Here is a 16,452-nt window from a genome sequence, read left to right as displayed (position 1 = left end):
ATTAACAAGGCTGCAAACTGAATGAGAATTAGGATTATAGAACTGAACATGTGAAATGAGTGCAAGAGGAAGATTTAAAATGCAACCCTTAATTTCTACCATATGTTGGAAGTTGTTTTGTAAAAGAACAGTTGTTTCTGGAAAAGAACCTGGTCTCACTTAAGGTCCATGAGGGAACCCAGGTACTGTTAAAGACTTTTACTTTTGAACACTGGTGTAATTAAAGATCCTGGCCTGATGCCTCTTCAATTGGTTTTAACAGCAGTAGTTGGAAATGACAGTAGTCTTTTAACTTGTTTATCTCTTAAAGCCAGTTGCTGGCTTGTTAAACTGTGCATATTTATGTCTCTTCGGCCTAACCGCATTTACAACATATCAATAGTATCTTGGCTTCAACACTAAAGCAGCTGCAAGTCCCAAATGTCAGTTTGTGTTTTGAAGCGGACTTTAAAAGTGTGTCTGGTGGAGATCACAAAAGACATGGAACCTTTAAAATGTAAGCAGAAGGGTTCAAAATTTGTGATGACGTTTACAAATGCCTAGCACATGCAACTACAGTGTAATCCATGGGAAAGGATGTAGCTGGATAATGCCTGGCTTTTGTCATTTCATTGCAAATTAAACTTTTTCAACAAGGTTCTCATATGCTATTGTGGGATGTTTGCACAACAGTGCTCTTTATTTGTAGTCTTTGGGTATCAGTGGAATATTTTGGCATCAAATGTGATTTCAAATGCTTTCCGTTAGTCACCCCCTACTGCCACTTAAAACCTTGTTGGTTTTTAAAAAAAATGTGAAAAGCGAATGTGGGAAATCATTGCTAGAATATCATCATATTGTTGATACAACAGTCAGTGTTTAATTGTGTATTATTGTGTGTAAATATGCAAAGTATTTAAATGTACAGTACTACTTGTACTAATACAAAGAGCAAAAAATGAAACTCGATTGAGGGCCATGGTCCAAAAGCAAATGTTGGTTAATGTCAAAGTATATTATATTAAAATGTATTAAATAAACATTTAAAAAAACATTGTTTTTTACATTTCAGTGCAAAAATAAAACAAAAATATTAAAACAAAATTAGAAATGAACATTGTCAAGGCGCCGGTATGATCTGGGTTTGTTTATGTTGTGTCCTGGTCTGTATGAAACACATGTCTGTCAGTTGGTAATTATGTTGCCATGTGCTCTATTGTCTATTGTTACCCCGCCCCTCTCGTTATCTTATCTCGTTAGGGGTACACCTGTTTCAGTAGTCACCCTTATATTCCCCTCTTGTTTTCTGTCCTGTGCCATATTGAAATCTCTGCTCTGCTGAGTTAACCTGGCTCTTGTCGCTGTTGACTGTTATCCTGTTTCGTCTAGCCTAGTTTCCTTAGCTTTTATTTTACTTTTGATAATAGGGGTTTTCTTTTGATCCAGCCCAGTTATTTCTAGTTCCTAGTTTTAGCTCCAGCCATTTAGTTTTGTGTTAGTTTTTTCCCTTCCCCTCTGCCCTCTCCAGCCCCCCATCTGCCCTGGCTGCTGGACTCCCTTCTGTCTGCCTCCTGCCCCCTTCCCCTTGCTGCCCAGCGTTCCCTGCACCCTCCTGGAGTTCCTTTCCCTCTCCCTCCCACCATTGCCATTCTCTGGCCACTGGAATTGGAGGGCTGGACTGTCTCGTTGCTCGTGGACTGTTACTTGCGGCCATTTGCTCTGGCAACCCCCTTTTCCTAGATACCTGCTGTTGAGCTGACTTTCCCTTCCCCGGACCTGGTTGGGATCTCTCCAGATTACCCTCTCGGACAGTGGCTTAATTCCTGTTTGTTTTGAATCTCATTAAAATCCTTGTTATCCCTGCAACTGATTCCTCTTCCTTTACCACCCCTGACAAACATGGCATTTTTTTTTCTTCATATTTTTCCCTCCAGACCAAATCAAATGCCATCATGGGCCCTGTTTTGGCCATTTCTGTACTAATAGGATTGTGATATTCTTGATCTGGCTCACCTTCACAAAAGAACACAACATTTTAATTAGTTTTAAAGTCTAAAGTCATTCGCGTAAAAAGGGAAATGTAGGCTATAAATGAACTACATTACCGTTGCATGACTTGAACGTCACCATCACTTAGCTTCAGACAGCTCTTTTATAAAATACTTTACCTGAAAGTTTGAGTTAGTAAGATAGTGATTATAAACACAGTGGAGCTGTAAGAGTTGACTAGTACGATGAGTTTTCCTGATGTTTAATGTCCCCGACAGTCTCTGTAGAACATTTAGCCCCTTGGTAGCAACCACCTTTTACAAGACAGTTCAAAGCTTTAAAAAAAATCTCAGTGGGGTATTACTAATATATTTTATGTTGCAGAATAAAATGTGAAGACTGAGTTGTGTTAACCACAGACCTTATTTCAATTAAAAACCCATTCAAAAAACCCACTTACTTCAGGAAGATGGAACCGGAAGTGCTAAAATGCTAAGTCGTTTCTGGGTTTTGGCATACAAAAATACTGTATGTCATCCATGTGGCACTATTTTTATACAAAATACTTGTTAAAGAGATAATATTCATGTCATCATTGAACTAATGGCTGTACATGCTTTACCAAGGCATAAAATCACATGTACTGATCTATATTCAAGTGAACTTTGGAGATAAGTGAATATAGGCCCATGTTAAAGAGTTAAAACAGTTAAAAGTTGTTTAGCGATTAAGGAAAGACATGATGCAGGGTTTATGGCAGCCACATAAATGATCTGATAGACATCTTTAAAAGCAATCATACATACCATTTTAGTATTTGGAGCTACTCCAAAACACCAGTCCAAATGAAAAACTGTGTCTAAACCTTTTATTAAAGAAAAAACCTGTGACAACTGCGAGAATAACAATATTAGAAAACGTTACAAGGTTTTCTGGGGATGTGGCATAAAAATCAAAGGCATTGCACTTTTTACAAAATATTAAAAATAGTTATGAAAATAAAAACATTTAACAAGCAAAAGAAAGACAAAACGGATGAATGTTCAGGTTTAAAAGATCTGGACGATGAATGACAATCTCTTATGTATGAGAGTCTCTGTTTCTCTGATACAAACAGAACTGTTTGTCCTGTTACGTATTGTGTTCTCCATGACAGTTTCTTTAGTAAACAGACAAAACATAAGAAACTAAAGGAAAAAGTGGTTCAAGACAAGCAAATTTGTGTTAAATGTAACACATGCAGTGTGGCATCACAGGACAAAAACTCATTCTCACATATGAAAAACATTAAAAAAAAATTACATAGACATGAAATTGCATTATGGATGTCTGGAAGTGCAGCAATAAAAATTTACTTTTTTTAATCTTTATTTCTGCAATAGTCAAATTTTGTCAGTGTAAGCAAATAAATTAGTATATACAACGTCTAGGTTCTGAAAGCATTGCAAAAAAAAAAGACATAATTTGATACTGAATTGCAAGAGTCATATAAATACTTTACACAAGTAATTATGATACAGTCTTAATATAAACATCTTCATCTCAAAGGTCTCTAAAACATATATGCTGATCAAACCCAAAGCCCCTGTTAGAATTGAGGGTTGTAGAAAAAGATGTCTCCATTACAACAACAAATCCAAAGGAGAAAAAATTCTGCACATTGTAACAATAGCAAGTAAAAAAATTTTGTGCAAGTAAAGCAGTTGGTGATAAAAATGCCAGAGGATGAAGTTTTGTGATTGTTTTTCCTTCATTTTGTAAAGAAATACCACATATGTAATGTTCAATTAACATTACAAAAAACTTTGGCTAACAAATACTGACTCACGGACACAAAAACATTGATTAAATGTGCTTGTCATTTAAGTTAAGTCTTTCTCCTCAGGAGGAGGTTTGGAGCCTGTTTTATATTTGTAGTCCACCAAAGTCTTTAGTGTTTTGTCAGAGAGTGTTAAAATGTGTTGTTGTGCTATAGTCTTTTAAGGGAGTCATTTCTTCTCTTTCTCAGTTATCTAAAAAGCAGAAAAAGTTTCTTGTAAAAAGTGAAAGTTTTGGCTTTGCTTTTCTTTTCCGTTAAGCTATACAATATTTTAACACATAACATAATACTAATAATTATAACATTCAAAATGTCTTAAAATAAATTAATAATAAAAATAAAATCAATTCCCATCTCTACTAAATAAGTAATCTCAAAATGTTCACTAACAATCAGCTGTACGCATACAATACAATGTAATATAATATTTTTACTTCATTTACATTAATATTTAAATTGATTAAAAAGTTAAATGAATAACACATTTTTAAAAATATTTATTAAAACATGAATTATATATTATTCTAATAATTATTAATGTTTTCATTTTAATAATTATTTGATTCATATTTTTTATTTTATGCATTATAATATAATTATTTTATTTTAACATTTTACTTTTTAATTAATTTGAATATGAATATAAATGAACTAAAATGTGTTTACACTGAGAATAGTGTGTTAATTTAAATAAACAGCCACATTCTGTTATGACGAACTACTCACCTCGACACTCGTACTTGAGATCAGAGAAGTAAACCAGTTCTTGGGAAAACACGAACAGTCCTAATCTCCCTCCTGCAAAGGATTTATCATAAACCGGCCCCGAGTCTGCCATGATCTGTTTCCCCTCATAAACCACCACTCTGGAAAAAAGGAATATAGACCTGTTAACTCTACACACTTTATAAGATTCCCATGGCAGTTAAAGGCCTTCCTGTTAATCACCTGATGAATCCTGTCTTGGGTCTGTGGATGAGATGCCACCTGTACGCAGTGTAATCCTTCCAGCCGATATTCTTAGGATCGTGCCACAGAGTGCGGGCCTGCCAGACCACATGCAGCAATTAGTTTGAGCAAAGCTTCTCTTGAACGCTAACAGATGTTGTATTTGCTGAGCGGTCAGCCTCACCTGTCCAGGAGTGTCACCAGTGTGCCACAGGGCATTACGCAGGTGCTCCCCTGTGCCCGTGGTAGAGTTGACCACTTTCAGAGAAACTCCAGAGATGCCAAATGCTTTTGAAGGATTAACTTCCCAGTACGTCTGAGTTATCTGCTTCCACATTACCACATAAAATCGACTGCTGGACTGATAGCCAAACACAAACCCAGCATAATCGTCATCTCTGTCAGTGTTGACGTAGAAAGTGCCACTGAAATCCACAGCGTTGAACTCATCGAAACCTGAAGAGTGATTATTAAAACGTTGAGGTCTCATTTACTCAATGACAAAGTAAAAATAGAAGTAAAAATCATGACCAGACGGGCTACCCTGGCAGCTCACATACTCACCCACAGCAATACCAGGGTCAGAATTGGCAGTCTGAACCAACTCTTTGCCCTGATGTCTGACCACCCAGTTGGGATCAATTTGTGTAGTTCCTTTGGGGTCCAAATGCACCATCTGAAACTTCCGGAAGTCAGTGTTACTGATGGCGTCGTTCTCAGGACACACATCCAAAATGTCTGGAATGTTGTCATTGTCAAAATCATCTTTGCAGATATCGCCTCTTCCATCCCCTGTGGATAAAGTTAGATTAGTTCATCATTGATCTGTTAAAATAGTTAAATCTGCCATCCTCACTTTTTAGCAACCAAAAACATATGCACATTATTATTATTATTAGTCATTAATAGTCATTAATAGCCATTATTATTATTATTATTATAAATTCACTTTTTAAATAATAAATAATATAAATGAAGTAAAAGACAATATAATACAATATGATATAATAATGCTTCATTTATATTAATATTTAGATTTATAAAAATGTAAATGAATAATACACATTCTAAAAAAATGTGATGCAACAGTCATTAAAAATGTAATTATTATTATTATTATAGTCCTACCCACAATTTAGTGTGATTATATTATATTATATTTTATTATATTATTGTATAATAATATTAATTATATTAATATTATAATTATATTTATTATATTATATATTTATTAGTTAATAATTATTACTGGTTTTATTATAATTATTTATTAGAATATTTATTATCAATTTAAAATTTTTTATAATTTGAATATTAGTATAAATGAGCTAAAATGTTTTATATTATTTTATTATACTATAGTATATACTATTACATGTAATATAATTTATTATTTCTTTCTTTGTTAATAATTATTACTGTTTTTATTTCAATAACAATTTTTTATAATATTTATTATTACATTTTTTATTTTAATATTTATTTTAAATTAATTGAAACATTAATATAAATGAGCTAAAATGTATTATATTGTACTATATTTTTGGGTATTGTGGGTAATACAATTGTCAGTACTACACCAAAAGGAGAAATATTGTATAAAAAAGAAGTAGAAAGTTTCATCAGGTATCCCAGCTCTCTTCTTTAAGCACAAAGCAATCTCAGCTGTCTTTTCATGTCATATACATTAACATATGACTGGCTTCAAATGTGAAATCTATTAAATCCAGACTTTAGCACTCAAATAAACGGGGGAAAGGCAAGTAGGCTGCCAGCTCCTTGCTAATGTGTCTGTTTTTACAGTAGTTGACTTTCTCGCTTTGGAACCATCTTGACACTATTAAATAAACAAATATAATGAGGTGTGAGAAATATGCTAGCACCTGACAACTTCGACCTCCAACTGTAACCTGTTTCCATTTTCCCACCAACACAAAAAATAAGGTAGTCTTAACAAAATGCAGCACACTGGGGTAAACCACACGCACCCTTCAGAAACCACATGCAAGCTGTGAGAGTGTGACATCATTTTCCTTGACCCTGGCTACACTAAAGGAAGTTTTCCAGTTGTAAATATGTCTAAATCTCAAAGGATGCAAAGGGGAAAAATGTGGCCAAAAAAAACTTGGATAAAAATGAACATATTAAAGACGACTGGCTCCTTTAAAGTTTTGTAAAGCTGGCCGTCTTTGAGCAAAAAATGACAAATTACTGCCACTGTTGCATTTCTACACGCATTTCTATAACTGTTATTGTTTGTGCATCCATGTGTTAACTTTTCTTTTCACAGTCAGTAGAAATGCAGACAAACACTAGTTATTTTAAGCAATAGATTCACTCACCATCAGAGTCTAGTTGATCTTTGTTGGGCACCAGTCTGCAGTTGTCCTTGTCATCAGGGATCCCGTCATTATCGTCATCAAAATCGCAAGCATCTCCTTTCCCATCTTTGTCATGGTCGGCCTGGTTGGCATTGGCAATGTAGGGACAGTTATCCAGGCTGTTCTGCTGGCCATCCTCATCAATGTCCTGATTGTTGTCGCACTTGTCACCAACTCGGTCATTATCTGAGTCAGTCTGTTGAAGCATACAAATTACTTTGTTAAACTGCAGCAAAACATTCCTTCTTGTGTACATTTGTGTTTTTGAGTGTGTGTTTACTGGAAAGAGTTGAGCCTGTTGTACCTGGTCAGGGTTGTGCAGCAGAGGACAGTTATCACACTGGTCACCCACTCCATCCATGTCTGTGTCCTTCTGGTCAGTATTGTACATGTAAGGGCAGTTATCATGCTCATTCAGAACCTCTGCAACACAAGCAAGCAATAGCATTACACTGAGCTGAATGGACCTGTTAACCATCTGGAAATACAAAAAATCTGCAACTGACTGTGGTGAGGCATTTGCATTGCTTTTAGTTTACATTAAAAAGCGCACTTGGGTTTAAACCCAGCCTGGATCTAACCATGACAGAATCCCAAGCTTGTTGAGTGTATAAACAAGTTGACTTAGTAATTGTGGGAATGCATGTGGTAGTTTCTCACCATCTCCATCAATGTCCACAGAGCAGGCATCTCCCTCGCCATTACCGTCTGTGTCGATCTGAGCGGGGTTGTGCTCATATGGACAGTTATCACAACGATCACCGACAAGATCTTTATCGTAGTCAAACTGCCTGGGATTGTACAGTAGAGGACAGTTGTCCTGGGGCACAGGAGAAAAAAACAAGCTTAGTTTAAAAAAAAAATAAAAAAAACATGGCTGAAGAAGTCTGCCTACCTCCTCATCCATTATTCCATCATTATCGTCGTCTTTGTCACAGGCGTCTCCTTGACCATCTTTGTCAAAGTCCTCTTGGCCTGAGTTTGGAAGGTTGGGACAATTGTCCTGCACAGGAATAGGGAAAAAATTATTTTCCTTAGTTGGGAAAATTAACACGTACATTTAAAATTAAATGTGGACTCTTTAATGTGTTAAAATGAATGCAACTGATGTAGCATCTTTTTTTTCTTTTGTCTATGAACTAAGCCAGTAGACTATTTAAAATATTCTTCTTCTATATTAATTAACTTGGGGATTCAATGTGCAATTATACACTGAAGTTTGCAATAAGTATGATTTTTTAAAATAAATTAATACTTTTGTTCAGCAAGGGAGCATTAAATTGATCAAAAGTGACAGTAAAGACATTTATAATGATTTCTATTTCAAATAAATGCTGAACTTTCTATTCATTAAAGAATCCTGAAAATAAATGCAATATGGTCTAAACAAAAAACATTAAGTAACACAACCTTTTCAACACTGATAATAATAAGAAATGTTTGTTGAGCACCAAATCAGCATATTAGAATGATTTTTGAAAGATCATGTGACACTGAAGTCTGGAGTAATGATGCTGAAAATTCAGCTTTGCCATCACAGGAAAATTTATATTTTAAAGTATATTAAAATAGAGTTATTCTAAACTGTAATAATATTTCCAGCATATTACTGTTTTTACTGTATTTTGGATCAAATAAATGCAGCATTGGTGAGCATAAGAGCATTTCAATTATTTTCAGAAACCTTTGCGATTAATTGGTTAAATTTTTAGTCAATTAAGTCACAGTTATAAAAAATTATGACCCGGTTTCACAAACGGGGCTTAACTTAAGCCAGGACTAGGCCTTAGTTAAATTAAGATATTTAAGCAACTTTTACAAAAATGCCTTAGAAGAAAACATTACAGGTGTGCATCTTGACACAGAACAATGACACGGACATATTTTAAGATATGTCAGAGCAAGATATTTTCAGTTGAGACAGCTCAAACATGCATTTTAGTCTGGGACTAGCTTAAGCCTTGTCTGTGAAACCGGGGGTATGTCTTGTAGCCAGAAAAGACAATAACTCTATTACCTTTTTACAGTGATAGGACTGGTTGGCTCCACACACCAGGTTCTGATTGGGCCAGCCATCAAGGTCAGAGTCCTCGCCGCAGATGAGGCCGTCCCCAGCATAGCCGATCTTACACTCGCATTTAAACATGGGGTCACTGAAGTGGCCAAGGAAGATACACTCAGCGGACCTGTGGCAGTTGTGAGTCTTGTCTTTGCAGGGGTTTTCTTGCTCACACTCCTGAAAAATAAAATAAAATAAAAATTAATCGACTTCAGCAACGCTCAATAGCAGTCCAATTAAGGTGAAAGAACTGGTTCATACCCTGGTGAGACAACTGGGAATTATGTTGTGAGGCTCTTAAAATACTTTCTATTGATAATTTCCTACTATTTTGTTGGTTTCAGCTGTGCACAACCGGGCAGCTTATTTAAAAAGCGATTGGATCGCAGCTATAAAATCTGAGACAATTCCTTTCAGCCCTTTGTCAATTTACTACTCTTGGGCGCTGGATCAAAGCAATGCAAGCTGGAGGTTGGTGACAAGCCTATTAGTTGTGGACGTTATGAAACTTTTGGACAAAAAAAGCAAATGAGTCAGCTTTCCAAGAAATCTACAAAATGTATTCATCCGTGAGGAATGGAAGAATTAGAGCAAGATCCATATGCTTGGCCACCATTATGGGCCCAAAAGATTTTTTTCATTTAGAAGACATGCTTTGTCTAAAATGTCTGAGAACACACTTTCTACTCGGACTATCACTCTAGAGAAACTTGTGCAAAATTTGACATCTAATCTTTAGCATACATACAAACAACATAATGCCTGGTCCACAGTCATTTCTGGGAAAGAATTGTATAATTAGACCAGAAGAGACCACCTGACTGACAAGCTAAGCAAGCAACCAGTTAATTTTGTTTAGAAGGCATGAAGTGGCAGATGTACATAATACAGTCGATTCCAAAATAATAGTAAAGTATGGATTATTTAACATAAAATACTCAGAAAACAAACAGAATATATCATGTGCTTTCCAGTTTTCATCCAGGGTAATGACACATTTATATACTTGTGCAATAATTGATCCAATCTGTCCATAGACTGCATAACTAACCTGTTTATTTAGCTTGGCAGCCTCCACTCCCATTCCAAAGGGCTGATTGCCTTTGTATCGAGGAGGGCAAGGCAAGCAGTGGAATCCTGGGTCTGTGTTGACACAGCGCAGAGATTCACCGTTTTTAAAACAAAGATCAGGCACCATGTCACACTATAGGACAGGAGAAGCAAACAGGAATGTTAGGAAACATGTTTTAAAAAGCATTTTTCAATAATGTTCACATTTATTGGGATTTGTTGGGTTCAAATTAGTCTATCTATAGAGCAAGGGCTGGAGAAACATTTTTGTTTGGCTATGCTTTCCGTGTTGAATTGTGAGTAATGCAGTATAACAATTGCTTGTCACACAGCCCTAACTACATTATACTTTTCCCAGCTCCAGCTCTTTTCCCTTTGTACCTCATTCACATCCTCACAGAATGTTCCATTGCCACGGAAACCGACAGGGCACGGCCCACACTCCCACGAGCCGTCAGGGGAGCTGGTGCAGTCAACACCCCCGAAGCACGGGTTAGATAGACAACCATCTAAAGAAGCAGGGAATAAAAAGGGAGAGGCTTTAAGTTTACTCATGAAATTGATATGCATTTCATAAATCTCAAGATGAAACTAGAGACATTATGCATGATGTGTCAGTCTATAGAGGTCTTTAAATAACAGAACCCACTGATAAGATGAATTTCACATGTATGCAACCGTTAAAAGGTTTTTCAAAGAAGTCTCTTATGCTAACTAAGGCTGCATTTATTTGATCAAAAATGCAGTAAAAACAGTAATATTGTGAAATATTATTACAATTTAAAATAAATATTTTCTATATTTTCTAAATAGTTAAAATGTTATTTATTTCTGAGATGGCAAAGCTGAATTTCAGCAGCCATTACTCCAGTCTTCAGTGCCACACGATCTTTCAGAAATCATTCTAATATGCTGATTTGTTGCTCAAGAAACATTTCTTATTACTATCAGTGTTGTTGTGCTGCTAGATATCTTTGTGATACCGTTTTTTTTCTATTTTGATGAATAGAAAGATCTAAATTTATTTTGCAATAGAAACCTTTTGTAACATTATAGACGTCTTTATAATTACTTTTGCTTAATTTAATACTTCCTTGCTGAATAAAAGTATTCATTTCTTTAAAAAAAAACTTACTGATGCTAATTCAGCTTTCCGCTTTATTGTAATGGCTCAGCAATGGGGACAAGAGGGCAGGGGCATCCACATTATGGTCCCATAGATATATAGCCGAACACAGTCAATGAGAGAGAATATGTGTGGAGTGAGAAATAAATTAAAATATTGGAAGGTAACATACCAACAGGGCAGTCCTGTTTGTTGCAGGAATCATTGTCCTTGGACTCTCCTGGGCATTTCTTGCCGCCATACTGTGGACGAGGGCTGTTACACACGCGTGTTCGTGTCCTTGTTCCTCCCCCACAGGTAGCGGAGCAGATTGCCCAAGGAGACCATGGGCCCCAGGCTCCATCAACTATAAGAAGAAGAGAGTACAGTTAAAATTTGAATATAAAACTGAGTTTACGGAGACAAATTATCCATGTAAACTGTTGTATTCCAAGATCACACTATACAAATCGATCTAAAATAGTCTTAGCTTCATTTCTCAAGACTAAGTTTAATACATAAATAAGAAGCCGGGGCTCCCAGCACTCACTCGGACAGGGTTTGGCTTCACATTTTTTCGTCTCTCTCCCGCTGCCCTCACAGTCCTTTCCTCCCAGCTGAGGGACGGGGGAGTTACAGTGGCGAATTCGCGTGATCTGTCCCTCTCCACACGTCACAGAGCATGACGACCAGGGGGACCACAAACTCCAACCACCATCTTGACGGACTATAATGAAAGGCAGAGACCTGGCATGGTCATCAAAAACAATGGCATATGCTGCCTTTGAGTCCTTGTGGATGATCCTGCTCTTGAGTTTGGAAGTTGTAACTACAGTATGATGTACTTTTTAAAGGTAGTGTACATAATGCTCTCTTCTCTTTTACACTTTAATGGCAAAGTTAAGGCATTTGTTTACCCCTAATTCAACAAAATGTAAAGCAAAGAACAAATAATAGATATGCATAAAGCTTTGCTTGAATATATTATTAAAATTAGTTTATTTTTTGTGTTTTCCGGTAAGTAAAACTTAAATATGACTGAACCCAAACTGCCAATGGAAAGTTGGGGCTAAAACAAAATTGTGGAGGCATTTATGTGCACTCATCTTATTCTGACATGAATTGAAAGCAGCGTTAAAGCAGCAAACAAATCCACACAAACAATGACATCTTTAATTTATATTAGTAAGTCCAGAGGTATGAAGTCCAGGAATGAAACAGGGGGGGACTGCCAATAAACTTGATGAAGCGATGACCACCTAGCCCACAATTTTGGACCAATCACCTCATCCTCTTTTGGGATTCAGCATGGGAAAGACTTGATGGTGTATTCAGGCCAGTGGTGACACAATGAGCATTAAGTGTGCCTCCTGACACACTGTCAGCTATATTCTTTTCCCACAACCACATGGGTCTGAATATACTAACTGACAACATTAGGAGGAGAGAGACTGTGATTCTTTTTATATAAATCTAAAAAATCTTAATGTCTGAATACTTATAGATATTGTTGAGCGGTAATTGTAACAAAGGCCAGTTTGTTCATTGCTGTCCAAGATACCAGCTGGTAACATTGGTCAGTTATAAAAAAAAACATTTGAGTCCGCCATAAGCCAGAGTTAGCACTGGTACACCACAAAGAGCCATATGCCGCTCATTAAAACCTCACTGAGCATAAGTGATGAATACCAGCTCGTTCCTTCGCTGATGGAAAGGAGCTTATATATTAGCACATGCTTCATAAATATTTACAACAGATGATGAAAGAAAACACCCATGTTGTTACAGATTTATCGAAATTCCACAAAATTAGGTCAGTATCATGTCACATTCTGCAAGGGAATGGAATGGCTTGAAATCACAGTTTGGCTGATGAACATCAACTGAGTGATGTAACATTGAATCAGTAGTAATAATTAATTTGATGAAATCTAGGTAAGTGGGTGCTAGCCATAGAAGGATTACTGCTTACCGCTTGAGTGTTGTTCAGCCTACTGCCAATGCAAATGGTTGGCAGGGAATTCTGCAGTTATAGTAGTTGATGATTTTTGGTTGATATGACCCACTTTAAAGGTTGACACAAAAATGAAAATTCACTCAGTATTTTCTTATGTTGTTCCAAACTCATATGAAGGTATTTCTTTTGAAGAACATGTAAGATGAAAATTTGATAAATTGTACCGGTTGCTCTTTTCCATGTCATTACAGTAAGTAGAGACTGAACCTTTCAACCTTCATAAAGGACACAAAAGCACCATAAAACAAGAATAATAAAAGTGATCCATATGATTGATGCACTATAATCAATGTGTTTTGAAGTCCGCATACAAAGATATTGTATGGTTTCAGAAAACGTCCAATAATACAAACACCAAAAAAGTACCTATACATTATTTTGATGACAGGCGCGGATTATCGATGTATAAAGCCTTATTTTTTTATGCGGTTCCTTTCCAGAATTTAATTTCAATTCCAAACTGCCATGATATGTTCAACAACCAACATATTACATTTCCAGATTCACATTCATCTGTTTCGGATAAAACTAAATGTGCTTTTCGCACCACTCAGCATTGTCTGGGACACTTTTATAATGCTTTTGCATCATTTTTAAGCTTAAAAGCATCAGACCTCACTCATTGTAATTGCATTAAGAGCAAGCAGTACATTCTCCATTTATTTTTCATGAAAAAGTTATACAAGTATGAAGCAACATAAGTAAATCACCAAATTTTCATTTTTGGATGAACTATTCCTTCAAAACCTCATAACCAATTAAAAACAACAAAAACAGCAGCCAAAATAAGTATTTTTTCCCATAAAGATTTAGTGATTTTGGCTGAAACAAAACCGAGAACCAGAGTCTTGGTGAACTGATTCTTTTTCTTCCATTTCCATTATTTTTAACAGCTGTTTAGATATTGTGACAGCTGCATTTCAGATCTCTCTTGGTTTAGAACACAAACCCTTTCACTCTGGACTGTGGAGACGTTACAGATGATTGCATTAATTTTACTTTTACAATTATCTCTGATGCGCTGATCCTCCTGAAACAAATCAGTGAGATAACAAACTGTGCACTTGCAGTTATAGGGTGGCCTACCACATTTCTTAAGGCCACGAGCAACAGGATTTAATCCAATACCACTCAAACCGCTGTTATGTGGTTTTCTTCCAAGGTTTTAGACTTTATGGACAAAACAGACAGGAAAATTGTGTCCAAAATGCCTCTACATGACCAAAGAACAGGTGTTCAAAGAAAGTGTGCAAACAAAGACTGGCTGTCTCACCACGACTGTCGCATTTTCCCAAGTTGCATCTGCGGGTTTGGATGGAGGGACCACTGCAGGGGTTACTTGTGGCATCACATGACCTGCCTCTTTGCTGGGTACCCGTTCCACATGTGATGGTACACTCTGTCCATTCAGACCAAGGAGACCAGCCATCCTCGCTATCTTTAGCTATACACATATAAATGCACAAGCACATTTAGCACTTGTAACTTCAGGCACAATTCACCTCGTTCTAACCCCAGCACACCCATCATGGTGCTCCTTGTTGCTAGTATATTTGAAGAGCAAAGGCAACATTGTTCTTTGCCTCTGATGTTTTGGAGCTTAAGTTATACATGACATCATTTTTCTTAACCCACTTCAGAGCATGGGAACATATAGTAATGGTTGTTACTCAGGGATAATAAAAATGTGTGGTTGGCAAACATAGGCAGTTTTAAAACAATAACAGTTCTGTACTATTAAAGAAAACAAAAATTAGAGAAAAGTTCCTCTGCAAAGCTGGCCTGTATGAGCTTCCGTTCAAAAGTTTGGTTGGTAAGATTTTTAAACATTTTTTAGTTAGTTTTTGAAAGAAGCCTCTTATGCTCACCAAGGCTGCATTTATTTGATCAAAATACAGCAAAACAGCAATATTATGAAATATTAATTTAATTGAACTGAATTTTTTTTCATCCCAAGTATCAGCAATGTGTCAGAATCGTTACTCACGCAGACACACTGGACAGCATTCACCATCCAGGAAAGTTGGGCTGGCACAGGATACTGGAGGACATGTGATCTGATGGCATACAATCTTTGATTCCTGCAACATAAAACCAGACAGCATAAAGAGTCAGAAGAAAAGCAGACTGTCATTCGCTCTTTCTTTTCCATTCATCAATAGTCACAGTTCTTCCTACCTGACAGGTACATTTAGTGCAGCTGTCCACAACCCAGTCCTCCTTATCCTCAAAGAGACGGCCGTCTTGCCAGCACATGCGCTTGTCTTTGATGTTCTTCATGTTCCCCAGCACCTCCTTCATCACGGTGTTCTCCTCAGTCTAACCGACAGATGCACAGCAAGACAGATAGACGAACGGTCAAGAGGAGGCAATACTTCTGTCAGTGTCTTCCATATGTAGATAAATAGAGGTGAGTTAAACAAATGAAATGAACACGTTTCTATATAGCAGGGGATTTATGTCCTTGACCCTACAGGAAGCTCTGCCCCAGGAAATCTGGGATGATTTTGACCTGGGAAATAGCTTTGCGCTTTCTGCTATCAAATTGCCATGCTTTGGTTGATCTCTAATGTTAACCTGTGAGAAATGATGAAGAACTTCGCACTTCTTAAGGATTTCCATGTACACTACCGTTCAAAAGTTTGGGTTCAGTAAGATTTTAAAAGCAAGTTTTTGAAAGGAGTCTCTTATGCTCACCAACTCTGCATTTATTTGATCAAAAATAGAGTAAAAACAATAACACTGTGAAATATTATATTACAATTTATAATAACTGTTTTCTATTTCAATATATTTTTAAATGTAATTTATTTCTATATAACCCAGTTGACATTTCTGGTTGACCACCATGCAGAATTAAAGTGTCCTCAGGTAACTTTTGATCTACATGTAATTTACTTGTCTTGTGCTTATGATTTGTGCTTGTAATGTTGACATTTGCAACATCAAATCATCAATCATTTTTCACTTCTGTAATGTTTGAATGCAAAAATTATCTTTTCAGATTTGTGCTACTTTGTTCATCTTTAAAAAAAAAAAGAAATGAAAAAAGAACATTGGTAGATTTTTTTTTATTTATATTGT

At 36.3% G+C, this 16,452-nt stretch overlaps 1 protein-coding gene across 1 annotated transcript; it reads right to left on the bottom strand.

The window, feature by feature from the left end:
- Positions 1-2,830: 2,830 nt before the first annotated feature.
- On the bottom strand, positions 2,831-15,690 carry LOC107553192 (thrombospondin-2-like). The gene is made up of 17 exons (XM_016235326.1): positions 15,547-15,690; positions 15,356-15,449; positions 14,642-14,812; positions 11,902-12,078; positions 11,545-11,718; positions 10,628-10,755; positions 10,227-10,379; positions 9,134-9,352; positions 8,012-8,119; positions 7,777-7,936; positions 7,421-7,539; positions 7,078-7,312; positions 5,300-5,527; positions 4,920-5,191; positions 4,736-4,833; positions 4,514-4,653; positions 2,831-3,980 (listed from the first exon to the last, which is right to left on the bottom strand). Exons 1-17 carry the CDS (start codon positions 15,667-15,669, stop codon positions 3,973-3,975), a joined length of 2,607 nt encoding a protein of 868 aa, XP_016090812.1. The 5' UTR covers positions 15,670-15,690; the 3' UTR covers positions 2,831-3,972.
- Between the last annotated feature and the right edge of the window lie 762 nt (positions 15,691-16,452).

Source organism: Sinocyclocheilus grahami, unplaced genomic scaffold, assembly GCF_001515645.1.
Source record: "Sinocyclocheilus grahami isolate Dianchi unplaced genomic scaffold, SAMN03320097.WGS_v1.1 scaffold466.1, whole genome shotgun sequence".
NCBI classification, from domain to species: Eukaryota; Metazoa; Chordata; class Actinopteri; order Cypriniformes; family Cyprinidae; genus Sinocyclocheilus; species Sinocyclocheilus grahami.
This window is presented reverse-complemented; position numbering and strand designations above follow the sequence as displayed.